The sequence below is a fragment of the Lepidochelys olivacea genome (genome assembly GCF_965140295.1).
Source record: "Lepidochelys olivacea isolate rLepOli2 genome assembly, chromosome: 2".
Taxonomy (NCBI): Eukaryota; Metazoa; Chordata; order Testudines; family Cheloniidae; genus Lepidochelys; species Lepidochelys olivacea.
In genome coordinates, this window is record NC_140412.1 from 247831266 (window position 1) to 247848635 (window position 17370).

At 42.7% G+C, this 17370-nt stretch overlaps 1 protein-coding gene across 2 annotated transcripts in view; it reads left to right on the top strand.

Moving 5' to 3' along the window:
- Nucleotides 1-17068, top strand: part of ADARB2 (adenosine deaminase RNA specific B2 (inactive)) — a 434991-nt gene extending 417923 nt beyond the window's left edge. For both annotated transcript variants that reach the window (XM_084620362.1, XM_084620363.1), the window contains 3 exons: nucleotides 2223-2404; nucleotides 11216-11394; nucleotides 14780-17068. In XM_084620362.1, coding sequence (XP_084476488.1) covers nucleotides 2223-2404; nucleotides 11216-11394; nucleotides 14780-14956 — 538 coding nt within the window. In that variant the 3' untranslated portion in view covers nucleotides 14957-17068. The remainder of the gene's footprint in view (nucleotides 1-2222; nucleotides 2405-11215; nucleotides 11395-14779) is intronic.
- Nucleotides 17069-17370: the final 302 nt, after the last annotated feature.

A 17370-nucleotide genomic window follows, 5' to 3' on the forward strand; every position in this document is an offset into this window, starting at 1 on the left:
TTTGTATATAAATATTACCTTTTATATTCCATTTGAGTTTTATGTAGATGAACACATTACTTTAATGACCTGCATTTATAGAGGGAGAGAGGGAAAGTCTCACTCTGAAATCCTCAGCAGCCAGATGGCTGCCTTTTCTTGCATGAGATTAAAAGATGTTTCTCATTCACAGCCCTGCTTCTGAAGCAAATTAATATAGCCAGCTAAATTGCTTGTGTTTTTGGAATAAAATTTAAAGAGAACTTTTTAAAGCAATTGGTGTCACAGGTTTCTTGAGCAGATTGCTCTCCAGGTACAGCATGCTGGTTTTAAACATTCCGTAATTAATGGAAAGTATTCCGTGTTAATTGACTGCTTCAGGAAAGGGAAATATAATGACTCCTTATTAATCATGAAAAGAGACATACAGCACAGAGGCACCGCAATAATTGCACTAACGGTTGAGAAATGTTAATTAATGAAAAGAACAATGATGTAAGAAATTAGCTACATAATGCTTGCTGCTGATGGAGATTGTGCTTTAAACACATTATTTAGCATGGTAACCACTGGATGTTGCCTCAAATAGCAGACACCTCTAAACTTTTTTCATTCGGCCCTGGATCTCCAAATGTTGTCAGTGTTTTAGCTTTTTTAGCCAAAATGCACTCCCTAAAAGTACATTTTTTTAAAAGAGTTTCTAATTTGAGCTCAGTACTGCCCAGAACGGGGTGAAAAGCTTTGAACTACATTATAAGTGTCACTTAAGTTCAGGAAAACATGTTTGTGTTAATTTAGGAACGGAAAATATTTCTTATTAAACTGGCACTGAGCGAGACAGAATCTGAGGTTTGCAAGTGAAGATAACCATATCTTGAAATCTCTTTTTTCCCCTTTTTCTCCTTTCTGCTTTTTATCTAATTATATACCCTATAGAGAATTTAGAATTTGGATTCAGTCTTATTTGTAACTAGCTTTATATAAAAGAATTGTACATATTAAAATGCAGAGCAGCTCTTTCAACTAATCTAATAGCCGTTATAAGGAGCTTAAAATCATTAGCAGTTGCAAGGCCCTAAGGTTTTCATCGTCATTCTTTATATCTGTATTGAGAGCATCAAGGCAAGGCACACTCAGTCTGAATATATCAGAGCTCATCGAATTATTTGTTATGAATAAATTACCTAACAAATGTAGCCCTTTTTTCGGTTCAGGAATACACTTTAATTTTTTTTAAGGTATTTGTTATTCATAATTGCATGGCAAAGTCTGTGACAGCAAATGTTAGGCTCTGTGGTGTTTGCAGCAAACGGGTCATAACAACCATGTGGTGTGGCAGTTGGCATCATGAAACATGGCATCATGTCTGCCCCATGATTGGACGACCAAAACTTTCTGAAAGAAAAGAATAGCAAACAACATATGACCAATAGCAAATAACGAATAAGGAACATAAATGCTTTCATTTCCACTCTGAGCTCATTTCTAATGTAAGAACATGGATGTTTTTATCCACGACAATTTTAAAAATCCACACAAATGTGTGTTAAGAGCAAATACAAAAGAGGCTTCAGATAACTTAGCCATTCCAAGGATTGTGCCCAACATGAGCCCTGTAACTCAGACATAACTCCACTAAATCAGCAGAGTTACACCAGACTAATACCAGTGTGAGAGGAGAATCAGTCCTAGTGTTTTCCACTAGTTGGCCAGTGTGAGAAAAACTATGGGCCTGATTCACCCCTAACTAGTTCAGCTTTATCCAGGAACAACTCCACTGAAATCAGTGAGGCTGTACTAACATAAAGCTGAAGTAATACAGTGCTAGCTCAGGCCTAATGAGCTAAATCCTCAGTCTTACTATGCTTGGCACAACTGAGCCGGGGTGCGAGGGATAATTCTAAACCACCTTTCTGCTTCCAATCCAGGGGCCACCGGCTCCACCCCTTTCTGCCCCGACATGTTTCTGACATGCCACGGCACACTCTGATGCTAGAGCAGGAGGACCTTTATGTCAGCCAAAGATCTCTCCACACCGACAGAATCCTCAGCTGTCTATTTAGGGCAGTTTAAGGGGACTTAGCCAAGTAGAGCATCTGACCCTAAATGTTTATCTCTGGAATCAAAATACCAAAGAAGGGAAAAGTCCCCCTCACCCATGTGTTGACATTTTTTTCCTCACAGTCTCTCACAGGTTTGTTTCTGTACCAGTATGTTTGATCACTGCTGTATTTCTTTTCCAGATGGAACGTTCTGGGGTTACAAGGTGCTCTCCTCAGTTACTTCATCGAACCCACATACTTGCACAGCATTATTGTGGGAAGCCTCTGTCACACTGGTCACCTTTCCAGGGTAATGAGCCATAGAATAGAAGACATTGGTCAGCTGCCAGCTTCATACCGGCATAATCAGTTGCTCCTCAGTGGTAAGCAAACACCTGCTTGAAAGACAAATGATCACCTTTCCCATCACTAATTGCGCTGGACGTCAAGAGGAAAGTTAACTTCTTAGCATTTGTTTACACCGTGTGTCCTCCCTGCATCCAAGCTGCATGTTTCCCTCTCATTCTCCTTTGAGCAATAGCAATACCCTGCTCCAGACTACACTGGCTACAGAGGAATGATCCAACTAATGCAGCAGGCTCCCAGGGAAGCAATTTATTCCCAATGATAATCAGTAGGAAGGACTGCTGGTCAATAGGGACTGCCATTATGCATAGCTGGGGTGACCATGTGGGTTACCTGAATATATGCATAAGGGGTCTGATTGGGCACCCACTGAAACCAATAATAAAGTTCCAATTGACTGCAATAGGCCCAATCCAGCAGGGTGCAGCGTGCCCACAGTTCCCACTGAAATCAAATGGGGTTGAGTGCATTTAGCACCTCACAGGAGTTGCTCAGCGCCTTGAAGGATCAGGCCCTAAACTCTTACAGTGGCCTATTGTTGGCCATGAATGCTACACAGCTTTAAATGCTTAAAGTGGAATCAGTACTTTAGCTCTTATAGCCCAATGGACTTCATTCCCCTTGTACTCAACCCTGCCCGCCCAGCCCAGCCCAGCCCAGCCCAGCCCAGCCCAGCCCAGCCCAGCCCACTCCTGACCCAGGGCCTCCTCAGGCTCCCTCCAGCCCAACTCCCACCTGCTCAGAAATATCTTCCCCCAGACTGAAAATCCTTCCACTTCCTACCTGACATCTCCACAGCTTAGAACCAGCCCCCGCAGCTCAGAGCCCTTTCTCATTTGACATTCCCCGCAGTACATCATCCACACTACACAGTAGTAATATTATTGGTAGGATGTAGCCCCATCAGCCCCCCCATAGCCTAATAAATCCTTATTAGCCAGGGCCTGATCCAAATCCAGTGACATCAATGGAAAAAGTCTCATTGGCCTCAGACAACAGCCAGGATTCCCAACTATTCTGAAGTTACCTTAGGGCCTGATCCTGAGAAGTGTGGACAACATCCTGCAGATTGCTGAGTGCCTTCCATCCATTTGAGGTAACTGAGAGTCGAAGGTCCTCAGCACCTCACGGGATCAGACCCGTCAATCAGGCTCCTGGAACACTGGAGAACTGTGATTGTTGGCGAGGATGCACTGAGATACCAAGGCAATGACTGTGGCATGTTTAAATGACTTGCCAGGAGTCTCTGCTGACATTGCAACACTGATCTCAATGGAGTGACTTAAAGCTCCTAAGTCACTTCAATGCTGTTGGATAGTTTATCCTTTATCTATTTCTTATTCCTCTTGCTGAGTTTGCGTCTTTGAGATAAAATTAGCTTTGCTAAGCCTGAAGAAGTGGTAGTTTAGCTGAGGGGGAAATTGGCTGTTTCACTGTGGCTTAGCACATTAGATTGGTACTGCTTGCATGTGTGTTGTCAGGGTGTGTATGTCAGAGGTAGCTGCTTAGCCTGTTTTCAAACATTTGCTTTATAAATCTTCAGTATAGTTAGACAAATATAGAAGATTATCTAATACGAATGTATAAGGAATCCCCATACATATTTCATCATTTTGTTTGAGATTACATTAATGGCCCACCTTGAGTATCATACACATTGTAAGGAGAGTGGTCACTTTAAATAAGCTGTTACCAGCAGGAGAGTGTGTGTGTGTGTGTGTGTGTGTGTGTGTGTGGCCGGGGGGAGGGGGGGTGAGAAAACCTGGATTTGTGCTGAAAATGGCCCAACTTGATTATCATACACATTGTAAGGAGAGTGATCACTTTAGATAAGCTATCACCAGCAGGAGAGTGGGGTGGGAGGAGGTATTTTTTCATGCCTTGTGTGTATATAAAAAGATCTTCTACACTTTCCACAGTATGCATCCGATGAAGTGAGCTGTAGCTCACGAAAGCTTATGCTCAAATAAATTGGTTAGTCTCTAAGGTGCCACAAGTACTCCTTTTCTTTTTGCGAATACAGACTAACACGGCTGTTACTCTGAAACCTACCATTAATAACTATATAAATCCTGTTTATCAATTACTACACTAGAATGAGAATTGGCCTCTAAAGTGATTTCCATATAGAGTATTAGTGCATTCTCCCTTTAGTGGGGAAAATTTATCCCTGTGCAGAAGGCCATCACACACTTAAGCCAACTAAGTCCTCAAAATAGGGTTTAAGTGGGACTTACATAGTTCATAGGTCTTGTGCTGAACCTCTGCACAGGGGTGAATTTCATCCATTGTGACCATAATGAATTTATTTCATATGTTATTACATCAGTTTTACATAATCATAACTCCACTGATTGCATCAGTGTACATGAGATAAGAATCAAGCCCATTTTCTAATAAGTCTCACTGGAAGTTTCCTGTGTAGAAAGAAACCCCACACAGGTTGAAAAGTGATTAAAAATGATAAGATGCTAACAAGGGTGACAAGCACAGCCAGCCCAGATGATACTCGCAAGGGTTTGGCTTTATACTATAAATACAGTGGGCCAGAGCCTCAGCAGGTGTAAAGCAGCATAACTGGCCCAGTGTACATTTATGTTTGTGAGCGAATCTCACATTTCCAGGATGGTAAAGCTGCATCTGTCACTTGTAAAAACTGTGTTTGTCTCACAGGACTTGGTTTCTTCTTTCACTGAGAGTTGTCTTTGTTTGGGAAAGCTTCCTCTTTGCCTTCATGCTGTCTGTGAATTTCCTGTAGACTGGGAGCAGTAGTGGGTGGAATCTCTCTCTCCAGATGATTTGATCTGTATTGCTTTAGTTAACTTTTAACTTTAGTTAAAAACTTTTGATACTGTGGAGCCAAGTGTCAGAAATACTACAGAGCCAGTGTCAATCCAGATTAAATGTAGATTGTTGTGATTTATGTTATGTGCTTCACAGCTCTAAAACTGTGACTTCCTCAAATGAGAGGTTTCGAGGACAAAGTATTCAGTGAAACTAATGGCTAATGAAATGAGTGACTAGAAAAAGGCACATGGAATGCATTGAAACCCATAACAATCTCAAACCGGGCAGCTTCTAACTTCAGGATTCCAATTAGAGATCAAACTAATTAGGGATTAAAAATTATTGGTCTCCTTTGTTTATGAGGATACCAAGCATTTTTGTTATCTCTTTTATGCTTTAAGATAGACCATTTTAGTGAAGAAAAGAGTTAAGGTCCTGGTAGCTGAGGATAACTGAGATCATTCCTTGCTATCACAATAGAAAACGTCTGTTTGATTTTTATTGCACATCAATTCCACACAAGTGAAATTCCATTGACTTCAGTGGCATTACTCTTGATTTATACCATGTGACTGAAAGCAGAATAAGGCCTAGCATTAGGGGTTTTTTGTTTCTATTTCTTTCTAAGATCTAACCTGTTATAAAGGGTTTTCTTACTGTTGTTTGATTGAGGGGGAGGGGCTGAGGGGGAATCCTAACTCATTATATTTAAATGCTTGGGGTTGGCAATGCTGTATATCCCATTAAGTAAAACAATGTAGGACCGCACTGTGCCATCAGCTACACTTTTGCAACTCCTATGACTCTAATGGGGTGGAACCAGATGTGATTCAGGGCACAATTTGGCCTACTTTGTTTCAAAGACTTTAATATTAATGAGCTGGAGGGGATGCCCTTGATCCACAGGAGCCCCTTGTTAAAATTCTCTGACCCTATCCCTTCCCCCAAACTTGGGCCCGGCTGCAGGGGGGAAAGAACAGAAGCCTGCTGTGTGCGTGGTATTCTTCTCATCCCCTGAGCAGGTGGGTCAGGAGGAATAGGGAGTAGGGAGAGTCTTGGCTTCACCCACACTAGCTGGTTCGAAGGGAGGAATATTCTACACCCAGTAAATGGCTGTAGCAAATGACCCTCTCCCAGTCAAGTGAGGAGCAGGAAAGAAATTGTGATTCTCTGAGTCACAATTCCTTCTTGGGGCTCCTCCATATCCGAGCACTGAGCAATGGCTCAATATAACCCTAAAGAAAGGATTGGAATGATTTCCACGTCTCTGGTCAAGTTCACCCTCTCTCTGGATATGGCTGAATTATCCTGCCAGAAAAGACTTCTGTCTGGAGCGCAGAAAAATACCTCTGGAGATCATTTTTTCCCCTCTCTACAAATAAGATCCCCAACTTTTTCCACTCCCCCATAATGTGTACCACAGGCAGAGAGGAAACATTTATGCGGGATTAAATTATCCACTGTGCAAAACTTTGAGTTATTAGCTAAATAACACTCTGGCCTATGCGTCCCTCAGTCACTGTAGATGTTCTCAGGTATGCAAGTGGGGCAAATCAAGCCATTTATTCCTTTCTGCGTGGATCTGGAGATCACCTGATCACCACCCCTGTTACCCACCTGATACTGTTAACTGACACTGTAACAGGACTAGGTGAAGAGGTGATGTCTAGATCTTGGCACGGGGGCTCAATTTTATCCGTATGATTGGCAGACATACATTGACATGTGCTATTGCCTTCATACAGCCTTTAGGTTTATGGGCTGTTCATCAGTAATATCAGGTTTTTCCCCCTAGTTTCTGTTTTCAATTGTGCTGTTTTATGCACTGGTTATTGCAGAGCTTCAACTATTGTTTAATGTCAGCTTGGTTTTGGCTTCTGTGGGTTTCTATGATCCATTCCCCTATTGTAGACCACTCTCTATTGGCACTGATTGCCTGGGGTTGATCTGTATTCTTTTTTATTGTTTAAGGGATTTATTGTAATGTATGTATGCAAAGCTCCTGTTAATTCAAATCACATTTTTGTTTTCCTCTGGTCATTGATTTTGCTGCATCTGTGTTTATTCTATGACCTGTGGCTTTTTGCTAGGCAGGAGCTGGCTGAGCATTTGCTGCCATATTTTTGGCACTCAGTCCATTAAGCTTTTTGGTAATATCTTGTCAGAGACTGGTGCGTAAGTGTCAAATACCAGATTCTGATCAGTTTGCATTTTGTTCTGTATGGAGGTAAATGAATAGCACCATGGAGTTCTCTGATATTCAGGACTTTAGCAAAAAGACGTTTTTATTCTACTGCTTAGGTGAATTGGATTTTGAGATGCAGACTCATCAGTTAGCTCAGAAAAAAACTGCAATTGGTATTAATGTGACATGAAAGTGATTGCGAACCCAGTGTGTGATTATGACTCAATTTTAGTCTTTCTTAAGCCGCCTTTGCGCTGTAACTAGGATCGTTCAGTCATCTTGGTCATTCCTCTAATGCTGTCCATGCCAAGAAGCCACAAATACTGAATAGCTGTATCTAGTGTGACCACTTTCGTTGTATTATTTTGTTTTTTAATGGCCTCATTTCTTTCCTTCTGCATGCTCAGTCTCCCTTTTCTCTAGCAGACACTTTCTTTCCATGTAGAGAGAACCATGCTGGACAATATTTGGAGCAGAGAGTGAGCAGCTCTCTATGACATTAATTCATGTCCTGCTGAGAGGCACATAGCTGGGGGGTGGGAACTGTTTTAAGTGGCAGAACTGGCGCTGCTTCCAATGTTACAAGTGCTGGAAGCATTTTCACGCAGGAGGACTCCAACACTATTATTGTACTGGCAATGTGGTCCAGTGAGTAGGATCCCAGTGTGGATTTTGTTCCCCACTGGGCTTGCTGAATGACCTTTGGCACTAAGGCCTTTCCAAAGTGGCCGCTGATCTGTGTGCCCCCATTTTTGGAGGCCCAACTTGAGACACCTTGGGATTGATTGTTTAGAAGTACTGCCCACCCACAAGCTGAGCTGCAGTTAGTGGGAGCTCCTGGAGTGCAGCATATCTGAAAAGCAGGCTCTCAGTGTCTCAAGCTCAGAACCCAGAAATTAGTGGACAGTTTTGAAAGTATTGGCTTTAATAGTTATGTGCCTCAGTTTCCCCATCTGTAAAATGAGGACAGTGATTCCTTTCCTCCCTTGTAAAATACTCTGATAGTAATGGCTGAAAAGTGCTAAGATATAAATTTAAAGTGACTGTGACCAGGGTCCCAGTGGAGACCAGCTGTGGTCACTCAATTAGGGTGAACTGCAAAAATGGGGCAGACAATCCCCAAAAAGCTGGTGGATATTCCAATACCTAGATTTACCCAGCCAGCATAAAAGAGCTTCTTTATTACCTTACTGGTTACTCAGAAGTCCAAACAATACAGTTCCCTCAAAGTGATCCAGCCTCAGGCCTCCATCCAGTACCTAAGTCAAATGTGATGAAGATTCCTGAAAATCTTATTTCATCATATAAAAGAAAAGGTACTACTAATCCCAACGGATCGGACACATTACCTCCCAGGTTACTGAATATTTCGGTTCTTACCCAAATACATGATACAGTCAATTCTTATTAACTAAACTAATATTTATTAAAAAACAAAAAAGAGAGAGTAGGGTTAAAAGATCATTATACATACAGACATGTGTTCAGTTCATTGAGGTTCAGATTCATAGCAGAGATGGTGAGCTTAGTAACTGCAAAGAGTTCTTTCAGAAATAGTTCATAGATTATAGTCCAAATGTCATATTCAGGGCGTACCAGCATAGCTGGGACCTCAGTCTTGTGACTCAAACGTCCCCCGATGAAGTTTAAGCAGATCTGAGATGACAGAATCAGGACCCGAGGACCTTTTATACAATTTCATGTCCTCGTTGACAAGTTGGGCGTTCCTCGGGGAACAAAAGGTAATTAGGATGACTTTGAAGGAGGTCCATCACTGGCACTTAGCTATAGAATTAATATAAGGCAATTTGCTTGTTCCTCCACCATTCACAGATTATTTGCTATACATTTCAAAGAAAGATGAATACAGAGATATCTCCTGTTTACAATTCATTTAAATGCTAAGATGTTCTTTTGATCTCTGAATTATCGGAATACAGCAAAGACAGGGACTGTTGATTACATTGTCGACCGGACTCATACATATGTAAATACACAAAAACACAAACATTATCTCCCCACTTGTCTTTTGAGGGTTATTTATTTTGCAGGATGATTTCTGGCTATGCATCACAGTGACATTCATTGTTGTAATCTATCAAAAATAATAAATGGAGTTTTCCAAAAAGCTGTAAAAACAATGCATCATTGTTTGTACTCACTATTGTAGCCTGACACGCATGTGGGAAGGGCAGATTGTCTGTTAGCCAGGCTTCAGTTTGGAAACAGAGAGTCATTCCTGGACTCCAATCCATGCCTATTGCCAAGGTAACCCCTGCCCAGTAGGACAATCCACTTCAGCCCAACCACCAGGCTGGCCTCCTCTAGCCAGGTTTGTGGGGTTAGTTTTATCTATGGCAGATCAATGAAAAAGAGAACAAGTGAATCCAAGCATATTGCCAAGTCCCTGCATTTCCAAATATCCTTCAGGCCACCATCTCTTTTCCAGGTGGGGTATCACTATCAGACCCAGAAGTTGGAGCACTGCACCTAAAAGTCACTATTGAGCATCCTGGTCCTAAGCTCTTTTCATGCCATTTATATTGTGCTGGAAAATAAACCCAGCACCTTCCTTACTCCTCTTATTTCCTTGGGCTGACTCTGCTGCTGATCTATTCCTGGCTCCTTGTGCCTCAAGGCACAAGAGAACAAGATGCAGAAGTTGCCATGAGGAGGGAGCTAAGCTACTTTGTCACCTCTAATGTTGTCTGGTCACAAAGATCTCCAGTATAAAGCAAACAAACACCCAGACACAGTGTGGCCACAAGAGTCTGTGCACTGATGCTAGTAGGAAACCTGTAGTCATACATGGTGGGACAAGGATGAGTTGTCTAGGACAGAAGCAGTAGCTTCTAGACAAGTACAATGGTAACCCATATGACTTGCACACTCACCACAGGATAGCCATGTGCCATCCACCGAGAACTTGGAATGCCTGAGATACATTCAAGGATAGGGCAAAATCTTGTGTCTGCAGTAGTGACCATCCCCCATGCCAGGGGTATAACAGTAGTCAGTGGAGTGACAGGAGTGTTGACCTTTGTTACCCTGCCCACATTATGTGTTTGGGGCAAAGGCCTGTGAATTCAAAGTCAGTGCTGTGAGCCTGGGAAAGGGTTGTGATGACTGTCCCTTAGGCGGCTTCTTATTAAGGTGTTTGTACATATTATGTATCTGTATGACCGATGGTATTTAGAAGGCCCCTATCAACTTGGGGTCTAAGTGTCAAAGGAAAGATCTCTTCCTTTCCATGGTAAATGCCAACTTGAGAGACACGCATTTTGTTAACACAGCAAGAAGTCCTTGTGGCACCTTAGAGACTAAAAAACTTATTTGGGCATAAGCTATCGTGGGCTAAAACCCCATATTTTGTTGTTATGTCACATTTTTATTGCCCTGCCAACCAGAGGCCCAGTTGGGATCTCAATGTGCTACTTACTGGACAAACTCAGTCCCCACCCGGAGGAGCTCTTAAGAAGAGATGTGTTTATTGGGGCTGCCTGTTAGTTCTTTTTAAAAATTGTGTTTTACATTGAAGCCAGTTAAAGGAAGCCTCGTTCACTCAGCTGTTATAACGCTGCTCACTGCCATGCATTACTATGTAATTGCATTCCCCATCCTAAACATAAGGTCTGTCTGCCAAGAAAAAGAATCTACAGGAATGGCTGAATTATTCCATCCTCGTATGCCCTAAAGAGGTGGCGGTTAAGAGACAATAATAACAATATCAGAGTGCACAGTAGGTAAATGTTTGCACAGAGATATTTCAGCAAACAAAGGCCCACGTTTGCTGGCTGTGAAAGTTTGGGGCCATTGATATTAATGCTCTTCTGCCCTTCTGTTTGTCCCTTGACAGGAGTGAGTAATGCTGAGGGACGGCAACCAGGAAAATCTCCCAGTTTCAGTGTGAACTGGATAGTGGGTAACACGGACCCCGAGGTTATTAATGCCACAACGGGAAAGAGGACCTGCGGGGGCTCTTCACGGCTCTGCAAGCACACGTTTTATGTTCGCTGGGCAAAGCTTTATGGAAAGGTAGGCCTTGTAAACTACTGGGGGTACAGCCTCAGAGTCAGCCATGTGACTGCTGGAAGCTCCCAACCATGGATCTGACGTGGTATAGCATTTCAGCCTTGCTGTGAGGGAGAACTCAGAGCTCTGCTTTCTTGCTCCTCAGGGCTGGAGCATCTGTGAACAGAGACTGTGCCTTTGTCCCTAGGACAGGTTGATCCCTTGATCCCTACTCTATAGCCACCCTCTTTGACAGTCTAAGTGTAATGATGACAGCCTCCAAGGAGCCCCAGTATTCCTCGTTAGTGGAGACTGAAAGCTGAGGGAAATCCTCGGGAGTCATGTACACTTGAGATGGCATTAGCTGTAGTGGACAGGAGCACAGAGAGACCTAGCAGCTGAAATAGCACCCCAAGTTGTACTGCAATAATCCAGGCAGTTTTCAAAGGGAAGTGCCCACCTTGGTCATTCTGGATAGTGGAACGCTCCATTTTCAAATTTGTAATACAAAAATAGGACACTGTGTTCCTGATTTGGGTGCACATAAATTGGCTGTTTGGTTTTCTGTGTTCCATCCTGAGTACCCACATTTGAAAACTGGGCTCTGATTGTGACTGTTGTTTAATATTGGTAAATACCTCTTATGCCATTTCAAATTCTTACAAGTGACATACCCGATCCTGCACGATTCGGAGTGCCCAGAACTCCCACTAAACTCCACAGCAGTTATATTTAATGGAATTAAAGCCACAGGTTTCCCTCAGTTAAAATGGCCACTATTCCTCCATACCCTGGTTGTCCCAGCAAAGCTGGCCACCCTTTCCCATTGTTTTGTCAATACAGCAATTGGTAAAGGATCCCCTGAATGACTCCCTCTGATTTCTCTCTTCCCCTGGAGGATGCTCTCCAGGAATCCTTTTGTACCTGGGAAACTGCACAATCTGTGTAGGATCACCAGATAGGCACTAAGCTGTGGCTATTTCTGCTTGCTCCTTCCTCATCTTGTCCCTCTTCTTTGAGTCAACCTTGCTCTTCTCTTCGAAGGAGTTGCTAGAGGAAGAGCAAGAGCTGGGTTCAAAGAGCTGAGAGCTAAGGTCCACACTTCCAGGCAAGAAGACAAAGGAAACTGAAAGGCTTAAGGGGGATGCTGCCTTTATATATCCTTTGCCTCCTTGCTTCCTGGTCGTTATAGCACTGATTGCCAAGAATCATCCTGCCGTTCTCTGCAGGATGGGAGAAGTTGGGGACAATCAGCAGCCACAACCACTTGGAAGACATGTGGTGAAGGGGAAGTGGTGTTCCTTTTTCTTATAGCCTCTTCTTAGTTGCTTTTCCTTTATATCCCTTTGGTTTGTAAATTACACTCATTTTGCATGCAATCCCCACAACCACCCCACTATATGAAGGTGTAAAGCCTCACTGTGTGGGTGTGAATTCCCACTCCACAAAACAGCAGAAGTACTGTGAATGCTGTAGGTCTCTGGAGCCCTGATTGCAAACAGAAGCTGGGTAGGGAGAAGGAAGGAAATCCTGGACCAAGTTCCTATGGCAAGGTCTCTTGGGAAGATGAAGGGATAGCTGGGGCATCAGCTGGGCAGGAACAGTGGCTGTCACAGCTGCTGCTACAGGAACACAGCAGGCTGAGAGCTAGCTCTGGGCTGGAGCACAGGTCCAGAGAGCAGTCTGGGTATGTGGCCCTGGTGAGTCTGCACTGCGATACACATGAGAATCAGCCAGAGCCCAAAGGGAAGGAGGCCCTGGATCAGTGACTGAGGGACGGTGTGGGGTGGATGCATGGTGTCCTTTGTGTCCCCATGGGCGAGCAGCCTAGGCTGTATGTTGCTGTGGCCAATAGAGAGGGAGAGCAGGGAGCAGTACTGCCAGAACCCATGGGTGAGGGGTTCACCGGTGAATCTGATCTAGGGGCAGCTGAGACCCAGCAGAGAAGTCCAGGCCAACACTGGGACTATAGCAGCTGGTGCCATAGGTGGCAGGGGCCCAGACTCAGCACTCTGAGCTTTCACTATAGAGAGACCGGGGGGGCATGGGGGCAGTTTGCACTTTGAATTGGTTTATTGATGAGCAAGATGCCTGTTGCTGATAAAGCTCTGTGTTTGTGCTGATCATGGCACTGCAGTGTCCCCTAGGCAAATCCCTGCCTCCCCAAAGGCAGCAGGAGGAGCCCCTTAAACTAATGCAAGGAGCAGGAGTCTGGAACACACTACTAGCAACGGGAGCCGTAACTTGGCACACTGCTTTGCCACTTCCACCTGTTTTCTGGTCAACACACACCTGGCCTGTAACTTGCACCCGTATTTAGACCCTTTGCTGAATTTGGCTGAATATAGCAATAAAACCATTAACCTCCCACTAAATTGAATGAGTAACATTGGCCCAGAGATTTCCATCAGACTTCAACCAGCTCACTTCAGCCTGCATTTTAGTCGCTCTCTCCGGGATGTATGCTCCTGGAGCCTGTGCTTTGATGGGGAGTTTTTCTTACAGGATGTAATTTCGCTGGTTGTAAGCACTAGACGTTCACCCGTATGCCTGCTCTAAGGCATTTTCTAGACCTTGATTCTTTTCATATAATGTCAAAGACTCACTGTTGGCTTGACTGTGTTAAGACTTCGGCAGATCGGAGAAGGTCATAGATTTAGTCCTTCTGAAACACAAAAGTGCTTTCTTCTTGTTTGTGTGCTCAGAGTGGTTGTTGGACTGCAGACATGTGTCTTTGTCTCTTAAGACAGTTTCTGTCAGATGCTTCAGGTTTTACCTCAGAACGTTCACTTGTGTTGAACTAGCCATGTTCCCTCTCAACAAGATAGCTTCTCAGCTATACATTCTGGCATAAATCCCCGAAGCTTGATTACTGTCCTATCCTATGCAAGTTTCGCAGCATCTTTTATCATAACAGATTTAAAGGAAGGGGGGAGGAGGATCCTCCTCGTATTGTCTCTTGGTATTAGTTTGACTGGCTCAAGCTCTGAACTGCTCCGTTTCCTTTATTGAAACCAACCACGTCCTCTTCTTTTCGGATTCTCATAAAGGGTGGGGTTTTTTTTCCTCCACTAAGCACCCTAACTGACAAGCAGATTTTTCTTTGCAAAAACACCAAGTGATTTGCAGGTTTATATTTGCTGCTGGTTTTACCCACTTCAGGAAGGCAAAAACTGTTTTCCTTTTTTTGCATTTGCTCCACATTTTCAAGATAGGAACAATGTCTTGTGCCTTATACCTTCAGTGTTTTGTTGTTGCAAATCAAAGGCAAACAGAGAAAGCCCAGAGATAGTTTGTTGCTTAGGAAATGTAGAGGGGAAGATTATATGGCTGTTGAAGTCTCCTGTTTCTGCTAGCTTGTTGATTTGCTTTTTTATTTTTTTCCCTCTCCTCTGATTTTGTTCTGCAGCTGAGCACACGAATGCCAAGCCATGGAGACATGCCATCAATGTACAGTGAGGCTAAACTGGTGGCTCAGACGTACCAGGCTGTCAAGCAGCAGCTGTTTAAAGCATTTCAGAAAGCAGGTCTGGGCACCTGGGTGAAGAAACCCCCAGAGCAAGATCAGTTTTTACTAACTGTATAAATCATTCGACACCTTTACTACATGACCGGATCACATCAACTGGAGATAAGGATAGGCAGGATGTGTGGGCTGATAGAATGGATGCAGTTCAATATTTAATAACAACCTCCATGAGAATATTTTCTTTTAATTCTGTATTGGAAATACATAAACATAAGCTGTATTCGATTAATGCACTGAACTTGACTTTAGGAAACTGCTTTTTCGTACTGCTCCCCTTACACAGATCTACATGCCCAGATTATAAAAAGTTTCTCACAAAGACACTGCTGTTCATTGTTTGTAGTACACAGGATTATTATTATTTATTCAGGAAGCAGCTGCATTTCAGACTTCAGCAGGCCATGCATCTGACTTAAAATACAGTTTGATCCAATGCTCAGTTTGTAATGAAAGAGCTGCCGGGGCTCAAGCAATTAGGTGCCAGGGCTTAAGCCATTTTTTTTACTTTCATAACTGACCCGGCAAGTCCTGAGATGCTCGGGCAATGAGCTGCCAAGCCTAGAGATGCCGGGGCTCAGCCCTGGCACAAATTAAGCACTGAGTTTATCTTCCCCCAACACCATCAGAGCAATAATGTTGCTGAATGATGGAAGATACTTTAGTAAGTGAATAAATGAAAATACCTTCATACCCACAGCATGACAGGGAGTCACAGGACAAGCATATTTATCCACAAAAAGGAGTTGCGTATCCTCTATGCAAAAATCGTTCAGTCAGCTGCTTAATTTTGACTACAGGGATTCTTTTAAACCGTGTTTCCTGGTTTCAGATCTGAGCATAGTGCTAGGAGTCAGGATTTCCTGAGTTCTAAACCTGGCTCTGACACTGACTCCTTTTGTGTCCTTGGGCAAATCACTTAGGACCAAACTTTCACCCACGGTCCGAAGTTTTTGGTGCCTCATCTTTTGGAAGCTGCAAACTACACAGAGTTAGGGCCTGATTTTTCAGAGGTGCTGAAGCCCACAATTCCAGGTGTAGTCAATGGGAGCTGAGGGTCCTCTGCACCTCTGAAAAATCGACTATTGAGTGTCTGATGTTGGATACCCACAAAAATCTCAGATACCGAAAATTAGAGACCACTTTTGAAATTTGGTCCTTTGCTGCCTCAATTATTCCATCTGTCAAATGTGGATAATAATATTTATCTGCCCCATGTGGAGCTTGTGATGATAAATTATTTAATTAATGGTTGGTTGTAAAGTACTGTCACACTTATATTGAGTAGTACTTTAGGCTGTAGATAGTCCCACTGAAACCATACAATGGACATGACTACCCCCAGAGTAAGGATTTACTCAACATGCGAAAGGTAGGCTTGCCAGTTTTGGTCTGATATATGCCTGGAGGTTTCATCATATGACGTAATCTTTAATTAAAGATTAATCTTTAATTCCTGGAGACTCCTAAAGGGTTTTCAGATTCTGGTCTTATGTAAGTACTAAATAATCTTATTAAATTGACCACACATTCATTTGCAGTCTGAAATGCAGATTGTTTTGTATTACAAGAAGAATAGCTTTTATCTGCTAAATCATATCTTCAAAAGGAAGGACTGAGTCTGTTATTATTGATCTATGAATCATTTCATGTCATCAGAATGTAAGGAAAACAAAGGCATGGGAGATCTAAACTTCCATAGTCCAACTACAGAACTAACTGTCAGACACACTGTATTTCTTTTTTGTTTTTTTTTTGTTTGTTTTTTAAATGACAGGATTTGCAGGTATATAACAACATTTCTTTTTATTCCAGTGATTCTCTTTAAATCTGTATATAACATCCTGCCATTGATTTGTGATAATTGTCTAGGTATTTCCTCAGAACAGTCAAGATGAGTTACTTTTCAAACAAACACCTAGCTCATATTTTTCCATGTAATTTCCTTTACACAGGAAACTGTTCCTATCAATAAAGGTAGATGCTCTTTGTATAGCGTTTATCATGTTTGGAGAGCCATATGCCGTAAATACATTGTTATTGATGCCCACAATAGACTAGCTACAGTATTTTGATGAGATCTTATTTTTAGATTATAAACTACAAGATGTAGCTATCGTGTCTTGTATAAAAATTATTGTGATAAATTAGACTTTTTAAATTAGATAAAGCAGAGCTCTCCCCTTATGGAAACCTTTCCAGTAAAATAATACATTCCATATTAACTACCAAAAAAGTCCTTAGAGTAGCTATATTTAATAACCTGAAATTGTTTCAATAAGTTAGGGGCAAGAAGATATTTTGTGGTAACCACTTTGTTAATATGACCCATTCCAGGGTTACCTTTAACGTTTCAAAATAACGTTAAACGCCTGCTGGAGATTCCATCTGCACTTCTGAATGGCGAACATTCCCCTGTGTTACCTTCCCATCTGGCTTTGACCCTAGCTCCTGCTGGTGTTGATAGAAGATGG